This window comes from Octopus sinensis, linkage group LG11 (assembly GCF_006345805.1).
Source record: "Octopus sinensis linkage group LG11, ASM634580v1, whole genome shotgun sequence".
Taxonomy (NCBI): Eukaryota; Metazoa; Mollusca; class Cephalopoda; order Octopoda; family Octopodidae; genus Octopus; species Octopus sinensis.
This window is the reverse complement of record NC_043007.1, coordinates 19590813-19611354: the sequence shown is the minus strand read 5'-3', so window position 1 is coordinate 19611354 and position 20542 is coordinate 19590813. Positions and strand designations below refer to the sequence as shown.

The window sequence follows — 20542 nt, the reverse complement described above, 5'->3', positions numbered from 1 at the left end:
TATGACTAGTAATTATTTCATTGATTCCGGAAGAATGAAAAAACTGAAGTTGTACTTTGGTGGGATTTGAAATCAGAACACGGAGCGTGACAAAACACTACAAGCTATTTCTGCTCATTCACTCAACCAATCCTGGCCATCCACTGCCCAAAATAATTATTATACAATGATAATGATGATAATGAAATGATGATGTTGATGGTGGTGGTGGTGGTGGTGGCAGTGGTAATTAATAAAAGATGTCTCTCTCTCTCTCTCCCATATAAAACTAGGAATATGTCCATGAGAGAGCATTTCCCCACCCCCCATATTTTTAACAAATTTTTCAACAGAGGAGTTGGATAGCCCCATTGTCAGCTCCCAGAAGTAACGTTCTGTTCAGTGGAAGTACTGCCATACTTGCTAGGACTCCTTTAAATGTATCTGGGTGAAGTTTCGTATGGTTGTAGGTGGCCTGGAAAGAGAAATATAAAGTACAACATTATGCACAAGAAAATGTGCATGGGAAGGGGGTAGGCACAAGCAGGGCATACATACATTCTTTTCTACTCTAGGCACAAGGCCCGAAATTTTTGGGGGAAAGGGCTTGTTGATTAGATCCACCCCAGTATACAACTGGTATTTAATTTATCGACCCAGAAAGGATGAAAGGCAAAGTCAATCTTGGCAGAATTTGAACTCAGAAAATAAAAACAGACAAAATACCACTAAGCATTTCACCTGGTGAGCTAACTTTTCTGCCAGCTTGCATGTGTGTGTGTGTGTGTGTGTGTGTGTGTGTGTGTGGTGTGTGTGTGTGTGTATGTATGTATGTATGTATGTATGTATATTTCCCCTTAATTGCAAACCATTTTATTTCTGTCTTTCTATTCATACTCTAACCTCTCATCACTTGGCACACAGCCACCTCCCTCTCTCAGTTCAGGGTGCGGTCTTTGGTGAGTTGTTTGGCGACCTCACTGATGCTGGTGCTGCACAAAGAGCACCCAATAAACCCTGTAAATAAGTAGTTGGCATTGAGAAGGGCAACCAGCCGCAAAAACCATACCAAATCAGCCAGCAGATCTTGGCACAGTCTTGTGATTAGCCATCTCCTTTCAAACTGTCCAACCCATGCTAGCATGGAAAATAGGTATTAAATGATACACACACACACACCCACCGTCGTCGTCGTCGTCTTCGCCGCCGCCGTCGTCGTCGTCGTCGTCATCATCATCATCATCAAGTACCCATTTTCCATGCTGGCCTAATCTGGATGGTTTGACAGGAACTGGCAAATCAGAAGACTATGCCAAGCTCCACTGTCTACTTGGGCATGGTTTTTTATGCTGGGATGCCCTTCCTAACACCAACCACTCCACAAAGTGGACTGAGTACCTTTTATGTTGCACCAGCACCAGTGAAGTCACCAAGTGTCTTGCAAGACAAAAACCCCCACCACCACCAATTCAACTAAGAAGGGGAATATTATTGGGATAGGGGTCATCAGTCCATTATTTCGACATCCATTTTACCATGCTTGCATGGGTCAGAAGAAATGCCTTAGGGCAGATTTTCTCCAGCCAAATCTCTTTCCGGTCACTAAAATTGAAAATGAATGACACAATTCATAGGATGGTCATATTGCTTACAATTACGACATAATCTATACTATAGGCGCAAGAGTGGCTGTGTGGTAAGTAGCTTGCTTACCAACCACGTGGTTCCGGGTTCAGTCCCACTGTCTGGCATCTTGGGCAAGTGTCTTCTGCTATAGCCTGGGGCCGACCAAAGCCTTGTGAGTGGATTTGGTAGCCGGAAACTGAAAGAAACCCGTCGTATATATATGTATGTATATATATATATATGTATATATATATATATATGTATGTATGTGTGTGTATATGTTTGTGCGTCTGTGTTTGTCCCTCTAGCATTGCTTGACAACCGATGCTGGTGTCTTTACGTCCCCGTCACTTAGCAGTTTGGCAAAAGAGACCAATAGAATAAGTACTGGGCTTACAAAGAGTAAGTCCCGGGGTCGATTTGCTCGACTAAAGGCGGTACTCCAGCATGGCTGCAGTCAAATGACTGAAACAAGTAAAAGAGTAATAAAACACACACACACACACACACATACATGGGGTGCATCTTTTAGGTTTTTGTGAATTCTCATACTTACATGCCGGTCAATGGAAGAATGGACACCAATTTTATTGCCTGCCGTGGCAGAGATGATCTGATTACGGTACAAACCAATGCAGTGAACGGGTTCTGATGCACCTGCAACAAAAAAACGAACATACATTAGCAACAACACCTACATTGGAAATATTGAGAGAGAGAGAGCTGAGCAAATGGGGAGGACCACAGTGTGGTCACTCGGGTTGTTAGAAATAGTAACTAAATCTTACTCAACTCTGCAATTGAATGCAGCCAGTCATCATTCACGAGTAATGAGTAAATATCACTCGATAGCCGCAACCATGGTTTTGCTGAATGTTGAAGGGTCCTATATAGTTGCAAACAGACATAGACATAGTCTGGGTACCTTCGGACTTGACCTCGGGGTATACGGAGGATGTCACAGCTGGAGGCGGAGGGGGAAGAGGGAGAAGGGGGAGAGTGAGAGGAGGTGAGAAAGAGTGGTGGTGTGAGAGGAGGTGAGAAAGAGTGGTGGTGCGAGAGAGAGCGAAAGAGTGGGTGAGAGAGGCAGGTGAGAAAGAGAGATGGGTGAGCGAGAGATGTGGATGAGAGAGAAAGGTGGATGAAAGAGAGAGGAGGAGAGAGAGAACCACTCCAGCAAGGTACCCATTTACAGCTGAGTAGACTGAGGCAACAAGAAAAAGTGTCTTGCTCAAGGACGCAACGTAATGCCCAGGCCAGGAATTGAACCCACAAACTTATGACTGACAGCCAGGACGCTGACCACAAGGCCACATGCTTTCACATCACACAATCTTAACCCCGCTCAAGAAATTACTGGCCTTGTGCCAAAATCTGAAACCAATAAAAGAGGAGCTTATATTAATATTGAAGAAAGAGCATCACCGTTCGTATGACGGATCACTTTGGAAGGGGAACTTTTTATAACCGTCGAGAGATATGTCAAGGGAGATAACTCTATGTTTTGTATTTCATTTAAATATTTCAATGTGTTTCCCCGTATCGCAATGTCTAAATGTGCGTGCGTGTGAACAACGGGACTTACCTTTGAACTGACAGATTTCCTTCAGGTCACTGGAGTTCCACAGCCGCATGGTTTGGTCAAAGGAGGATGTTACAAACGTGTGACGGTTGCACGCTTTGATCTGTGAAGAAACAATAACAGTTTTGAAGACGATCATGGTAGCATAGTAGATGTGGTGATCGTCATTACAATGATTATAATGGTGTTGGTGATATATATATATATTTATGTGACCGCGTGTGTACCGTTGGCGATTTTTTTTCCTCCGTCTTCCCTTCTTTGGATCTTTCCTTTTCCTATGTTTCTAACGAAGAGCTCCGCTCGAAACGTTAAACCCTCCTTCTTTCCTGAGCGTCCAATAATACTAAACTTGTTCCACGTCCTCATGTTGTTGTGTTTTCTCTTTGTGTTTTCATGTTTGGATTAACTTTTATATATATATATATTATATATATATATATATATATATATATATGTTTTATATCTCAGACAGAACATGGTTTTAGGTACAAAAAAAAAACATTTTTAGATCTTCACAAGTCAGAAGTCTTCTCATGTTAAAGGAGAGAAGAGGTGAGATGTGATTATGTGATGTTCATGTCTTCCTTAATCACATGAGTGGCATAAAGAGAGGCTGTGAACCATGTGTTGCTCACCAGAAAAAGAGAAAAATAAGGGAAAAAAAAACGAAGAACGGACAAATCGTCTGCAATAAACTGTCACCAGCTGGAACTTGGTATGGCTCCTGGCCCTGCCAGCTCCTGTCAAACCATCCAATCCATGCCAGCATGGAAAATGGACATTAAAGGATGGTGGTGGTGGTGGTGGCAGTGATGATGAATCACCAGCAACAGAATGGCCAAAATGTTTTTTTATCTTAGGTTTGTTTCTTGACCAAATCAGACACAGGGTTTAAACAATAATAATAATCCTTTTCTAATCTAGGCACAAAGCCTGGAATTTGGGGAAGGGAGATAGTCGATTACATTGACCCCAGTACACAACTGGTACTTAATTTATCGACCCCAAATAGATGAAAGATGAAGTCGACCTCTGTGGAATTTGAACTCAGAACACAGCGACGGGCAAAATACTGCTAAGCATTTCGTCCAGTGTGCTCACGATTCTGCCAGCTCGCTGCCTTAAGTTAAACAATAATGATGATGATGATGATGATGAAGATGATGATGAAGCTAATGAAGATGATGATGAAGATGATGATGATGAAGATGATGATGAAGAATGATGATGATGAAGATGATGATGAAGATGATGATAATGATGATGAAGATGATGAAGATGATGAAGATGATGAAGATGATGATGAAGATGATGAAGATGATGAAGATGATGAAGATGATGATGATGAAGATGATGAAGATGATGATGATGATAATGACCAAAATATGAGAAACAACCTAACCTTGATAACACTGGCAACCAACCAAAAGATCTTACCTGCAATATATCAGTGTCATGAGCCTTTCGCTGACCAAGAAGTGTACCAGCCCTGATATCAAGAACTGAGACAATCCCAGAAGAGAAGGCCACAGCAACCCAATTGCTGTCTGGACTGACAGTTACTGATCTGATCACACCTGCAACAAAGAAGAAATCGGAGTGTCAACTTGATGCACACTGCTATGAGAATAGATGTGGGCGAGTCTGTGTGTTGTGGGTGCACACGTGCACCTATGTATTTCTGTGTACAAGTGCAACATAAAATGCACCCAGCACACTCTGCAAAGTGGTTGGCATTAGAAATGGCATCCGGCCTTCGAAACCATGCCGAAACAGACATCTGAGGTTTGGCAAAGTTCTCAAGTGCACCGGTTCTTGTCGAACTGTCCAACCCATGCCAGGTGGTTAAATGCTGATGTGCATTTACCTGTGCAGGATTCGAACTCACAGCCTCACAATTGTAAGCTCGACGCTCTAACCACTGAGCCATGCGCCTTCACTTTATTTACTTCAGGTAATGACACAGCCTTTCTTTCAAGCACTTTCAAAGACAATGAAGAATTTGATGAAACAACCTTACCATTACTAAAACGATGTCTGAAACAAAAATTAACATTGAACTTTAAAGAGAAGTTCTAGCTTTGATCACAGGATGTTTGGGTCACTGAACCAGGGTCAGTCTCAGGTAAAAATTAAGATTATTATCTCTATTTGTTTTACACAGAGCAAATAACAAATGAAAGTCTTTTATAATTACCAGCCGACACGGGAGAACATCTATATTCATGGGCATAGCTACCTGTACGCAGGTCCAAAAACCTTCAAATAAATGAAAATAATGTATTAGATATCGTTTCTTCTTTACAGAAATTTACTCTTTTTCATAAGATACTATTATAATTATTATAAATAAAGAAAGAAATCATTATTATTATTATTATTATTTGTTTCTACATTCTGAGTTCAAGTTCTGCCAAGGCCAACTTTGCCTTTCATCCTTTTGGAGGTCGATAAATTAAGTACTAGTGATACACTGGGGTCGATACAACTGATTAGTCTCCTCTTCCAAAATTCTGCCGGCTAATAATAATGATATTAATAATAATAATAATAATAATAATAATAATTAGAGACAATGTGATGAAGTTGCAACAACCACATGGTGGTGGTCATCGTCATCATCATCATCATTATCATCATTATCAATAGCAGCAGCAGCAGCTGGCAGAGACGTTAGCAGGTTGGGTGAAATGCTTAGCAGCATTTTCTCCGTCTTTACGTTCTGAGTTCAAATTCTGCTGAGGTCGACTTTGCCTTTCATCTTTTTGGGGGTTGATAAATTAAATACCAGTGAGACACTGGGGTTGATGTTATCGACTAGTCCCCTCCCACTAAACTCCAGGCCTTGTGCCTTTAGTACAAAGGATTATTATTATCATCATCATCATCATCATCATCCAAGGCTCAGGGCTGGCAGAATCGTTGGTATTCCATGCAAAATGTTTATGGACATTTCTTGTAGCTTTACGTTCTGAGTTCAAATTCTTCCAATGTGAACTTTGCTTTCCAGAATCGAAAAAAATAATTACCAGTCAAGCACTATCCACCCATGCCCACCTTATCTCAACAATAATAAGTATTATTTGGCTCCCGTGCTAGTGGCATGTAAAAAGCACCATCTGAATGTGGTCAATGCCAGTACCCCCTGACTGGCCCCTGTGCCGGTGGCACGTGAAAAGCACTATCTGAACATGATCGATGTCAGGACCCCCTAACTGGCCCCTGTGCTGATGGCATGTAAAAAGCACCATTTGAACGTGGTCAATGCCAGTACTCCCTGACTGGCCCATGAAAAGCACTATCTGAACGTGATCAATGTCAGGGCCCGCTGACTGGCCCCTGTGTTGGTGGCATGTAAAAAGCACTATCCAAACGTGATCAATGTCAGGGCCCCCTGACTGGCCCCTGTGCTGGTGGCACGTGAAAAGCACCCACTACACTCACGGAGTGGTTGGCGTTAGGAAGGGCATCCAGCCGTAGAAACATTGCCAGATGGAGCCTGATGCAGCCCATTGACTCTTCATACTTCAGTCAAACCGTCCAACACATGCCAGCATGGAAAACAGATGTTAAACGATGATGATGATTATTATTATTATTATTATTATTATTCTCTCTAGGATAGCATGATGACAGAACCATTAGCATGCCTGGCAAAATGCTTCACAACATTTTGTCTGTCTTTACGATCCAGGTTCAAATTCCACTGGGGTTGCCTTTGCCTTTCATTCCTTCGAGGTCAATAAAATAAGTACCAGTCAAGCACTGAGGTTGATGTGAACAACTTGTCCCCTCCCACCGGAAACTGCTGGCCTTGTTCCAAAACTTGAAGCCAGTATTATCCCTCTTTCTCTCCTTTCCACACACACACACACATACAGTGTTTATACATATACAAAATATACAACCTGAGGGTGGAATCATTAGTTGCAGTAATCATCATAGAACTTGGTGCTGGAATTGGTGCCAGGGCAATCACAGGACTGTTCTTTGATGATTCCAACTGACGGACACAGTCTCCTCGAAATGGATCCCATATCTACAATGAGACAGACAAATTGCAAACATGTTATATATATTATGTTATATATATATATATATATATATATATATGTTATATATAAAGAAGAAAGCAAAGGATCACTGATGAGGTCACAGGAGTGACGAAAGAACCGTAGCCGAAATAAGATTAAGATTAATGTAAAAAATGAATAACACTGAAGCAAAGTAACAGCAAATATATAGTGCGTGTGTTTTTATTGGCTAAACTGGCAAAATGACCATTCCTAAATACAACAATATATATATATATATATATACACACATAAGGACAAGATCGCTAATTTAAATTAAATAACAATATTATCAAGTCGCCACCATGGAAATAAAAACCTTCAGAGGTAATAATTATTATTAAAATTATAATTTAGGGTACCTAAGAGATACCCCCATGCTGGAAATAGCAGCCAAGATCTGACTCTAAAGCCACATTAAATGCCCATACAGCACAAGGAGAGAAGACAGAAAGACAAAATAAACTAGTAAAGCCAGAAATCCGGGATCTGGAATTATCCAGTAATTTTTTAGTAGTTTATTTTGTCTTTTGGTCTTCTCTCCTTGTGCTGTATGGGCATTTATTGTGGTTTTAGAGTCAGATCTTGGCTGCTATTTTCAGCATGGCGGTATCTCTTAGATACCCTAAATTATAATATATATATTATATGTATGTATATATATATGTCATATATATGTCATATATATATATATATATATATATTATATATATATAAAATATTATTTGAGACAAAACCACTATTTTGCAAAACAAACAAGGAAAGACTTAATCAATACATAAAATTTAATAAATAGTCAAAAAAACCGCCACTACAATCGTTTCTTGTCTTGATCGACAATCTTCAGGTGGACTTCCAATCTAAAAAATCAAAATTTTAAAATATAAAAATAATACTTTTAAATAATTAAAGTATAAATGAAAAAATATAAGTATATAATCCATATATAACCTATATATAATCCATATCGAAAATATAGACTAATTACCACGAATTCCCTAAAAAAACCATGATAAAACAAAACTCTTAAAAACATATAACGATAAAATCTCCCTTTGCTAAACTCTATAACAAACCTATAAAGTAAACCCCCTAACCTAAACATTCACACACAAATACACACACGTAAACCACAGACTCACGACTTATACACATACCTATACTAACTTATAAACCTCAATATACACCAAAACCCACTCCCTCCCCACACAGACAAATTAACACATACATCCCAAAACCTAAATAACAAACCCATATACACATTCACACACAAAACACACACTCACACGCAAAACACTCACACACAAAAGATACATATACTCCCTCACATATACGCCTATACATACTCACTAAAACTCGACATATACAACAATACTTACACACCCACAAAAAACATTATATACATTTATGAGCTTTAACTCACCTTAGCATCTCTAACAAACAACTTGCAGTAACCCAATCCCATTCTCTATGCCTACCTCACTACTACACTATTCCATTCACATTCCAAGCAACGCTAGTCCACCACCCGGTTATTCACGTAGCAAAACGAACACCACTCAAAAATTATGAATGAAACAATGTAAAAAAATAACCAACACCTAAAATAGACAAAATACCACGAATTACCTAAAAAAACCATGATAAAACAAAACTCTTAAAAACATATAACGATAAAATCTCCCTTTGCTAAACTCTATAACAAACCTATAAAGTAAACCCCCTAACCTAACATTCACACACAAATACACACACGTAAACCACAGACTCACGACTTATACACATACCTATACTAACTTATAAACCTCAATATACACCAAAACCCACTCCCTCCCCACACAGACAAATTAACACATACATCCCAAAACCTAAATAACAAACCCATATACACATTCACACACAAAACACACACTCACACGCAAAACACTCACACACAAAAGATACATATACTCCCTCACATATACGCCTATACATACTCACTAACTCGACATATACAACAATACTTACACACCCACAAAAAACATTATATACATTTATGAGCTTTAACTCACCTTAGCATCTCTAACAAACAACTTGCAGTAACCCAATCCCATTCTCTATGCCTACCTCACTACTACACTATTCCATTCACATTCCAAGCAACGCTAGTCCACCACCCGGTTATTCACGTAGCAAAACGAACACCACTCAAAAATTATGAATGAAACAATGTAAAAAAATAACCAACACCTAAAATAGACAAAATACCACGAATTACCTAAAAAAACCATGATAAACCAAAACTCATAAAAGCATATAACGATAAAATCTCCCTTTGCTAAACCCTATAACAAACTTATATAGCAATCCCCCTAACCTAAACATTCACACACAAAAAACCCACACGTAAACCACAGACCCAAGACTTATACACAAACCTATACTAACTTATAAACCTCAATATACACCAAAAACCACTCCCTCCCCACACAGACAAATTAACACATACATCCCAAATCCTAAATAACAAACCCAAATACACATTCACACACAAAACACACCACACGCAAAACACACACACACAACAGATACATATGCTCCCTCACATATACGCATATACATACTCACTAAAACTCGATATATACAACAATATTTACACCCACACTCATACAGATAAATAAATTAATTATACAATTAAAAACTCACAACCAATCTCATATACATAAACACTCTTATGAAAACAACAATAAATACATCGTAATTAACCAGAATATCAAAAATAACATTATGACATAAGGATAAATCAAATACATACTTACAATTCAGTTACAAATTATGAAGTGAAATTAGATTCTTAGCCGTTAAAAAACCAAACAAAATTACGTTACCATGGAAATAACTAATGTAAAAAAAGAATACGCGCCATAGAAAGTAAACGTCATTCATAGTATGAATGGAGAAATATAATAAATGGAACTAAAAACTATTTCCACGTAGCAAACCAACGCTACTTAAAAAAATTTATTATGAATGGATTCTTTAAAAACTATCATGAAAAATCAATTATATACATTTATGAGCTTTAGCTCACCCTAGCAACTCTAACAAACAACTTACAGTAACCCATACTCAATGCCTACCTCATTACCACCCTAATCCATTCACAATTCCAAGCAACACTAGTCCACCACCCGGTTACAATTCCCAACTCTACCCATTCATTCACAATTTCAACGACGTTCCCTTCAACAACTCTACATATAAGCCTCAACATATACACCGGAGATACACTTACACATCCGTGCGGATGGGTGAGAGTATACATTAAGTGTAGTGATGGGGCTCCCATTTCTAAACACATTTGTACCTGTGTGGTAGTCTCCATGTGTATTTCACGCACGGGTATAAATACAGGGGGTACACGCTCACTTCATTTACGTGTACCCCTCACATGTACATATGCATACTATTTTGGCTCGATATATGCAACAATGTAATCGCGCCCGTATGTGTGAGCATTCACTGGTTGTGCAATTCACCCATCTGGGTGTGATTGTGTGTAAACTTATCACTGTGGAGGTCGAGCTTGATACGTATATATTAGTGTGTATTAGGGGTTGTACGTACTAATTATGTTCATGTGCTTCACGCACTTGCGTCCATGTATGGAAGAATATATTGGGATTACTATGTAGGTGTGAATAGGGTATGGGGGAGTTTTGTCATTGTATGGGTGTGGGTTTCATTTGTGATGGTGGTTAGTTGGTGATTATTAGTATGTTCTGTATATTAGGGCTAGTATGTATTATTCAAGTGTGTATAATTGTATACATATAATTGGTGTGAATGGGATTACTCCCATTTTTTTTTTTTTTTTTTTATTTTTTTTTTATTATTACTTTTAGGGGATGTATGTGTTTATTTATCCATGTGGGGCTGGATAAATAAACACATACATCCCCTAAAAATAATAATAAAAAAAAAAAAAAAAAAAAAATGGGAGTAATCCCATTCACACCAATTATATGTATACAATTATACACACTTGAATAATACATACTAGCCCTAATATACAGAACATACTAATAATCACCAACTAACCACCATCACAAATGAAACCCACACCCATACAATGACAAAACTCCCCCATACCCTATTCACACCTACATAGTAATCCCAATATATTCTTCCATACATGGACGCAGTGCGTGAAGCACATGAACATAATTAGTACGTACAACCCCTAATACACACTAATATATACGTATCAAGCTCGACCTCCACAGTGATAAGTTTACACACAATCACACCCAGATGGGTGAATTGCACAACCAGTGAATGCTCACACATACGGGCGCGATTACATTGTTGCATATATCGAGCCAAAATAGTATGCATATGTACATGTGAGGGGTACACGTAATGAAGTGAGCGTGTACCCCCTGTATTTATACCCGTGCGTGAATATACACATGGAGACTACCACACAGGTACAAATGTGTTTAGAAATGGGAGCCCCATCACTACACTTAATGTATACTCTCACCCATCCGCACGGATGTGTAAGTGTATCTCCGGTGTATATGTTGAGGCTTATATGTAGAGTTGTTGAAGGGAACGTCGTTGAAATTGTGAATGAATGGGTAGAGTTGGGAATTGTAACCGGGTGGTGGACTAGTGTTGCTTGGAATTGTGAATGGATTAGGGTGGTAATGAGGTAGGCATTGAGTATGGGTTACTGTAAGTTGTTTGTTAGAGTTGCTAGGGTGAGCTAAAGCTCATAAATGTATATAATTGATTTTTCATGATAGTTTTTAAAGAATCCATTCATAATAAATTTTTTTAAGTAGCGTTGGTTTGCTACGTGGAAATAGTTTTTAGTTCCATTATTATATTTCTCCATTCATACTATGAATGACGTTTACTTTCTATGGCGCGTATTCTTTTTTTACATTAGTTATTTCCATGGTAACGTAATTTTGTTTGGTTTTTTAACGGCTAAGAATCTAATTTCACTTCATAATTTGTAACTGAATTGTAAGTATGTATTTGATTTATCCTTATGTCATAATGTTATTTTTGATATTCTGGTTAATTACGATGTATTTATTGTTGTTTTCATAAGAGTGTTTATGTATATGAGATTGGTTGTGAGTTTTTAATTGTATAATTAATTTATTTATCTGTATGAGTGTGGGTGTAAATATTGTTGTATATATCGAGTTTTAGTGAGTATGTATATGCGTATATGTGAGGGAGCATATGTATCTGTTGTGTGTGTGTGTTTTGCGTGTGTGTGTGTTTGTGTGTGAATGTGTATTTGGGTTTGTTATTTAGGATTTGGGATGTATGTGTTAATTTGTCTGTGTGGGGAGGGAGTGGTTTTTGGTGTATATTGAGGTTTATAAGTTAGTATAGGTTTGTGTATAAGTCTTGGGTCTGTGGTTTACGTGTGGGTTTTTTGTGTGTGAATGTTTAGGTTAGGGGGATTGCTATATAAGTTTGTTATAGGGTTTAGCAAAGGGAGATTTTATCGTATATGCTTTTATGAGTTTTGGTTTATCATGGTTTTTTAGGTAATTCGTGGTATTTTGTCTATTTTAGGTGTTGGTTATTTTTTTACATTGTTTCATTCATAATTTTTGAGTGGTGTTCGTTTTGCTACGTGAATAACGGGTGGTGGACTAGCGTTGCTTGGAATGTGAATGGAATAGTGTAGTAGTGAGGTAGGCATAGAGAATGGGATTGGGTTACTGCAAGTTGTTTGTTAGAGATGCTAAGGTGAGTTAAAGCTCATAAATGTATATAATGTTTTTTTGTGGTGTGTAAGTATGTTGTATATGTCGAGTTTAGTGAGTATGTATAGGCGTATATGTGAGGGAGTATATGTATCTTTTGTGTGTGAGTGTTTTGCGTGTGAGTGTGTGTTTGTGTGTGAATGTGTATATGGGTTTGTTATTTAGGTTTTGGGATGTATGTGTTAATTTGTCTGTGTGGGGAGGGAGTGGGTTTTGGTGTATATTGAGGTTTATAAGTTAGTATAGGTATGTGTATAAGTCGTGAGTCTGTGGTTTACGTGTGTGTATTTGTGTGTGAATGTTTAGGTTAGGGGGTTTACTTTATAGGTTTGTTATAGAGTTTAGCAAAGGGAGATTTTATCGTTATATGTTTTTAAGAGTTTTGTTTTATCATGGTTTTTTTAGGGAATTCGTGGTAATTAGTCTATATTTTCGATATGGATTATATATAGGTTATATATGGATTATATACTTATATTTTTTCATTTATACTTTAATTATTTAAAAGTATTATTTTTATATTTTAAAATTTTGATTTTTTAGATTGGAAGTCCACCTGAAGATTGTCGATCAAGACAAGAAACGATTGTAGTGGCGGTTTTTTTGACTATTTATTAAATTTTATGTATTGATTAAGTCTTTCCTTGTTTGTTTTGCAAAATAGTGGTTTTGTCTCAAATAATATTTTATAATATTTTACTATAAAATTGGATTTAATCCTAAATCTGATTTTTTTCCCTGTAAATTTGGATATATTCCCTAATATTTATTATTATATATATATATATATATATATATATGTGTGTGTGTGTGTGTGTGTGTGTGTGCGTGTATTTTTGTGTGTCTGTCCCCCTAGCATTGCTTGACAACCGATGCCAGTGTGTTTATGTCCCCGTTACTTAGCGGTTCAGCAAAAAGAGACCTATAGAATAAGTACTGGGCTTACAAAGAATAAGTCCCGGGGTTGAGTTGCTCGATTAAAGGCGATGCCCCAGCATGGCCGCAGTCAAATGACTGAAACAAGTAAAAGAGTAAAAGAGAGAGAGAGAGAGTATATATATATATATATTATAGATGTCAGCAATGAGTTGACCAATGAAGCTTGTGGCTATACACTAGATTTCATAGAGGGACACCAATGACAAATAACATGTATATGTGTACCCCCACACAGACAGGTGTGTTTACGTTTGTGTCTGGAGGAAATGGGGTAAATATGTATTCAAGTTTAAGTTAGAGTTGGGAAAGCATGTGTGAGTGACTGTGTGTGTGTGTGTGTGTGTCTGAGTGCAAATTTTTTCTATTTGCTACAAAAATGCAAGGGGGTCACTTACATGCACAGTACTGTCACTGGATGCAACCAGACGGACACTCTCCAAGAAGCCAACGCTGAACACGGACTTCTTGTGCAACCGATACGTCCATTGACAACCACATCTGCAACAGAAAAAAACAGTTAAGGTTACATTTCCATGTTCAAAGAGAAAATAAAAAAAAGCTTAATTTACTTTTATTGACTCAAGTGCGATTAAACTGGGAACATACACAAACACACACAGATGAAGATACAAGCCAATGAAGGCACCATTACATGCTTGCTGAACCTGTCAGAAATAGCAGTTAATCATCATCATCATCATCATCATCATTGTTTAACGTCCGCTTTCCATGCTAGCATGGGTTGGACAATTTAACTGAGGACTGGCGAACCAGATGGCCGCACCAGGCTCCAATCTGATCTGGCAGAGTTTCTACAGCTGAATGCCCTTCCGAACGCCAACCACTACGAGAGTGTAGTGGGTACTTTTACGTGCCACTGGCACGAGGGCCAGTCAGGTGGTACTGGCAATGACCTCGCTCGAATGTTTTTTCATGTGTCACTGGCACAAGTGCCAGTTAGATGATGCTGGTAACGATCATGCTTGAATGGTACTTTTTATGTGCCACCGGCTCGGAAGCCAGTTAGCTGCTCTGGCAACGATCATGCTCAGATGGTGCTCTTAGCGCTCCACTAGCACAGATGCCAGTCATAGAATTTGATTTTGATTTTGATTTCACTTGCCTCAACAGATCTTTGCAAGCAGAGTTTAGTGTCCAATGAAGGAAAGGTACACATAAATCATTCTCAAATCACAACTTACTACTTATAAAAAAACGAAAAACAAAAATGAATAAAAAAATAGTTATATTAAATAATTTAGATGGGGTGGCCATGGCTGAAACACCTTTATAAGCCTGCTTGATCACTGCTGACCTGGGAGTAAAAAAACAAGTGAAACATACTTTTTCCAGACCAAGCAGTCCATAAACCGATCAGAAATAGCAGCCAAATCTCCCTCAAATCATACTCGACCATCTTAAAAAAAAAGCTGCTGATTGAGGGCTGATCTGAGGTTACACACTACATCAGAAATATCTGATAGAAACTTACTTTCCGGATCCATCTCCAAAGCTGGTCAGTGACCAGAGTTTTACGGTCTTGTCTTTACTCGCACTGATGAAGGAGCTCTCACTGTCCAACACACACAGCGATCTGATGCTGGTGTTGTGACCTGTAAATATAACAACAGACAACAACAACAATAACAATAATGGTTCCAAATTTTGGCACAAGGCCAGCAGTTTTGGGGGGAGAGACTAAGTTGGTTACATGGTAACTGGTACCTATTTTGTCGACCCTGAAAGGATGAAAGGCAAAGTCGACCACAGTGGAATTTGAACTCAGAACGTGAAGCCAGAAAAAATGCCACCAAGCTAATGATGCTGCTAACGATTCTGCCAGCTAGCTGTCTTCAGCAACAACAGTGGAGGCGCAATGGCCCAGTGGTTAGGGCAGCGGACAAACGGTTGGAGGATCATAGTTTCGATTCCCAGGCCGGGCGTTGTGTGTGTTCATTGAGCGAAAACACCTAAAGCTCCACGAGGTTCCGGCAGGAGGTGGTGGTGGCGACCCCTGTTGTACTCTTTTGCCCCATCTTTCTCTCTCACTCTTTCTTCCTGTTTCTTGTCCCTGACTTCCTACACAACCACTGAGCCTGGATGCGCATTCATCCATCCGTCGATGCTCTCGGTTTCGAGGGTTGACCTGCTTTCTCTTCTGCGGGTCTTACGAATAGCAAAGGACCACATTTCGGACTTCTCCCACTGGGACGAAGACCGCTTCGCTCAACAAACAAACAAACAAACAAATCAGCAACAATAATTCTCTTTACTATAGCACAAGGCCTGAAATTTTGGGGTTAGGGTTTTGTCAGTTACATCGACCCAAGTGCTCAACTGGTACTTATTTACTGACTCTGAATGAATAAAAGACAAAGTTGGTCTGAGAGGCATTTGAACCGAGAGTGTAAAGAGTTAGAAGAATTGTTGCTAAGCATTTTGTCTGGTGCAGTAATGGTGCTGCCAGCTCACTGCCTTAGTTAATTCTTTCTGCTATAGGCCCCAAGGGCTGAATTTTGATGGGGAGGGGGGGGGTCAATCAAATACATCAATCCCAGTACTTCATAGGTACTTTATTTCATCAACCCCGAAAGGATGAAAGGTCAAGTTGACCTTGAAAGAATTTTAGTTCGTAACATAACAAGCCAGAAAAAATAATGATTCTATTAATTCTCTACCTTCATTGATTTCTGATTTAGGTACAAGGCCTGCAATTTTGAGGGGAGGGGGGCTTAGTCGATAACATTGACCCCAATACTTGACTGGTACTTCAGCGCCGCCCCGACCGGCCACCGTGCCGATGGCATGTAAAAAGCACCATCCGATCGTGGCCGTTTGCCAGCCTCGTCTGGCACCTGTGCAGGTGGCACATAAAAAGCACCCACTACACTCACGGAGTAGTTGGCGTTAGGAAGGGCATCCAGCTGGAGAAACACTGCCAGATCAGACAGGGCCTGGCATAGCCTTCTGGCTTCCCAGAACCCCAGTTGAACCATCCAAAGCATGGAAAGCGGACGCTAAACGACGATGATGATGACGATGGACCGAGTTAACCTTGATGGGATTTGAACTCAGAATGTCTGGAGCTAGAGCAAATATCACAAGGTATTTTGTTCGGCAGTCAACTAAATAAAATAGAGAGTGGGTTTGTTCAAGGGAGACAACTGCCATCAAAAAAATGATTAAGAAATAAATATTTGTCAAAATGTGCTAGAAATGAAATAAAATTCATTACAATTCCCTTGATGATAATATAAAGTTTAACTTTTCATTAAAATCATTCTGGTCATGGAACAAAATGTCCAGTTTCTCAGTGAAGCACAAACTACAGTCAGCACAACTTAGAACAAACATTACTTTGAGTCTAAATATAATGGAAAACCAAGAATAGACTATTACATTTTCAAAGTGGTGAACTATGTGTCCTTTAGGTACCAGACATACTTGGACGAGGCTGTATTGTTTCTTAAATGTGTAAATATATTGGGAATACTTTGCATTTCAAAGAATTCACTGATTCTAAGTCAGCATTCTCATCAAGAAAAAGCATAGCACAATAGACTGAAGGGCTTCAAAAAGACTATTGCTACTAAATGAAGAAGCCATAGGAATATTACAGAAGAGGGAAGAGTGTAGAAGAGTGAATTCTACTATTTTTGTGAAATAACTTCCAGCCATTAAACTTAACAGAGGCTGCGAAGTTAATTGTACAAGAATAACTGAAATACATGCAAAAACAGATGTATGCATATTTTGAATGATTGATATGGAAGACTATACATAGTTATGCGGATGGGGTGGGAGAGACGAGAGAGAGAAAGTGGTGGGGTATAAAGACTTACCCAAGAAAGTTTGCAGTTTGATGTGTTTGAAGTTGAAGGCTGCTGTTCGGTCACTGAGCCCTGTACAGGGAGATATCAACAAATGAAAATGTTAGGGAATACAATACAAACGGGTCTGAATGACTATCTATGTAATCTAGATTTATATATATATATAAATATAAATATATATATATATATATATAATATATATATATATATATATATATATATATACATACATATATATATATATATATATACAAATTGAGATAGGGGTTGTAAGTGCAACCCTCCATGGGATAACATATATCCAATATACTGCTAGTGAAGCACCCAACAAAGTTATGAGCATAATGAGGCACCCATATCTGCATGGCTGAAACAGCTGTAAGATGTAGTGTATATTTATATTTGTATTTATTTATATTCACTTATACATACTGTACTTATTGTATCAAAAGTACTCTTTCATGTACATTGTTTTGTTCTATATTATTATGTTTGACCTTAATGTTCATATGTAGTGGTTTAATAAATTATGTGATTGGGTATTATCTGGTAGCTGATCATTGATTAAGATGTGTTTCTCCATTTTCTTATTTTGTATATATATATATATATGTGTGTGTGTGTGACAATTATTCGGTTGCCATAATAAGACTCCGAGTTTCGGATGTCGGGGCGGAAACCTGCTCCGGCATCTCGTCAGTTATCGAGGCAATCAAAATATGCTTTGAAAATGACCGTTAAACAAAGGGAAATTATTATGTAATTAACCGTTATTAAGACAAAAGAACTATTAGAATGACCGTTAAATAAGGGGAAAAAAACCGAAGGGAAGGAAGTAAAAATTCTCATAGCAATCGCACATGCACACATGTACATACATACACGTGCGTGCATACACACCCATGTACGTGTACCTTCAGTTTTTTCCCCTTACTTAATGGTCATTCTAAAAGCTCTTTTGTCTTACTAACGGTCAATTACATAGTAATTTCCCTTTGTTTAACCTGCCTAGTAGGTTTGTAAGGGAAAACATCCTCTTAGTAACCAGGTGAACTCTTCAGCTTTATCTGGGTGTCATGTCAGAGTGACATCAAGGCATTGCTTGCCAGGTGGTTTCACAGAGTGTATCTTCACACATGTTGGTCTTAGTGTACCTTCATACACATCCTCTAGAGGTAGAGGTAATTTTAATAAACCAAGAATTCATGTTGTATGGAATTTGATACACCTGTATTTGTTTATGGTGTTCAAATACAAGCCATTGGCCACTCTCAGTTATTTCTCTAAGCTAATTCTTATTTAAACAGAAGTATACTTACCCAGTTCATGTTCCCAGTAGGCCAGCCAGTTGCCTCGTAGGTGGCGTTGGTTGTTCACCTCCATTTCAGGGCTGAAAATAAGAACACAAAACCATATTAATATATATATGTGTGTGTGTGTGTGTGTGTGTGTGTGTGTAAGGCAGTGAGCTGGCAGAAATATTAGCATGCCGGGTGAAATGCTTAGCAGTATTTTGTCTGTCTTTATGTTCTGAGTTCAAATTCCGTCGAGGTCGGCTTTGCCTTTCATCTTTTCAGTGTTGATAAATTAAGTACCAGTTACGCACTGGAGCCGATCTAATCGACTGCACCCCGCTCACTCCCCAAAACTTTCAGGTCTTATGCCTAGAGTAGAAAAGAATATATATATGTGTGTGTATCAGGGCCACAAACTATCAGAATCATCAGCAAGCTGGGCAAAATGCTTTGTGTTCTCATTCCTAAAGTATGTTGCCGGTGTTATTTTTCTGTTAATATTATTTTTCGATGACTGGCGTCCGTGCTAGCAGGGTGCAAAGAGCACCATATGAGTGTGATCATTGACTGAGCGGCTAACCGGCTTCAGTGCCAGTAGCACTTAAAAGGTACCATTCGAGTGTGATCATTACCAGCGTCGCCTTACTGGCACTTGTGCCCCATGCTAGTAGGGTGCTAAGAGCACCATCCGAGCGTGATCATTGCCAGAGCGGCTATCAGGCCTCCGTGCCAGTGGAACATAAAAGGCACCATCCGAGCGTGATCGTTACCAGCATTGCCTTACTGGCACCTGTGCTGGTGACATGTGTAAAAACATTCAAGCGAGGTCGTTGCCAGTACCGTCTGACTGGCCCTGTGCCGGTGGCACAGAAAAGCACCCACTACACTCTCAGAGTGGTTGGCGTTAGGACGGGCATCCAGCTGTAGAAACACTGCCAGATCAAGATTGGAGCCTGGTGCAGCCATCTGGTTCGCCAGTCCTCAGTCAAATAGTCCAACCCATGCTAGCATGGAAAGCGGACGTTAAACGATGATGATGATGATATTATACTTATGTCCTTTACTGTAAGCATCTTAATGAGTGTGTTAATGTGTATGTGTGAGTGAGTGTGTGTGCATGGGGTGGTAGTGTGCAGCTGCACTCAATGTTACGGTGTCACTTACTTTTTGAGATCCTCCTGTCCAATATGCAGGATTCCGGTGTGTTTGTAGCCTGGACTCACTGCGGGCACCTCTGGATGTCCACTGCCCAGTTGCTGCTGAAGTTCTATCCGGTTGCCAACTACTGCGACGTTGCTGCCAATCCCACCATGGGGCCCGGGGTCTTCGGTCTTGGCCAGTAAGCTTTCGACTGTCATTGGAAGAGGTAGAAGTAAAGGTAAAGGAATTTGTAGCGCTTTCAGTGGTAGTGGGAGGAGGAGAGAAAACGAAGAAA

At 39.1% G+C, this 20542-nt stretch overlaps 1 protein-coding gene across 1 annotated transcript in view; it reads right to left on the bottom strand.

Moving 5' to 3' along the window:
• Nucleotides 1-297: 297 nt before the first annotated feature.
• The window catches only part of LOC115217072 (WD repeat-containing protein 81), a 60838-nt gene continuing 40593 nt past the window's right edge, over nucleotides 298-20542 (bottom strand). The window contains exons 17-27 of the mRNA XM_029786660.2: nucleotides 20272-20458; nucleotides 19132-19202; nucleotides 17822-17881; nucleotides 15472-15592; nucleotides 14375-14477; nucleotides 7099-7229; nucleotides 5388-5449; nucleotides 4628-4767; nucleotides 3191-3290; nucleotides 2162-2262; nucleotides 298-454 (exon numbers count right to left, since the gene is read on the bottom strand). Coding sequence (XP_029642520.1) covers nucleotides 326-454; nucleotides 2162-2262; nucleotides 3191-3290; nucleotides 4628-4767; nucleotides 5388-5449; nucleotides 7099-7229; nucleotides 14375-14477; nucleotides 15472-15592; nucleotides 17822-17881; nucleotides 19132-19202; nucleotides 20272-20458 — 1205 coding nt within the window. The 3' untranslated portion in view covers nucleotides 298-325. The remainder of the gene's footprint in view (nucleotides 455-2161; nucleotides 2263-3190; nucleotides 3291-4627; nucleotides 4768-5387; nucleotides 5450-7098; nucleotides 7230-14374; nucleotides 14478-15471; nucleotides 15593-17821; nucleotides 17882-19131; nucleotides 19203-20271; nucleotides 20459-20542) is intronic.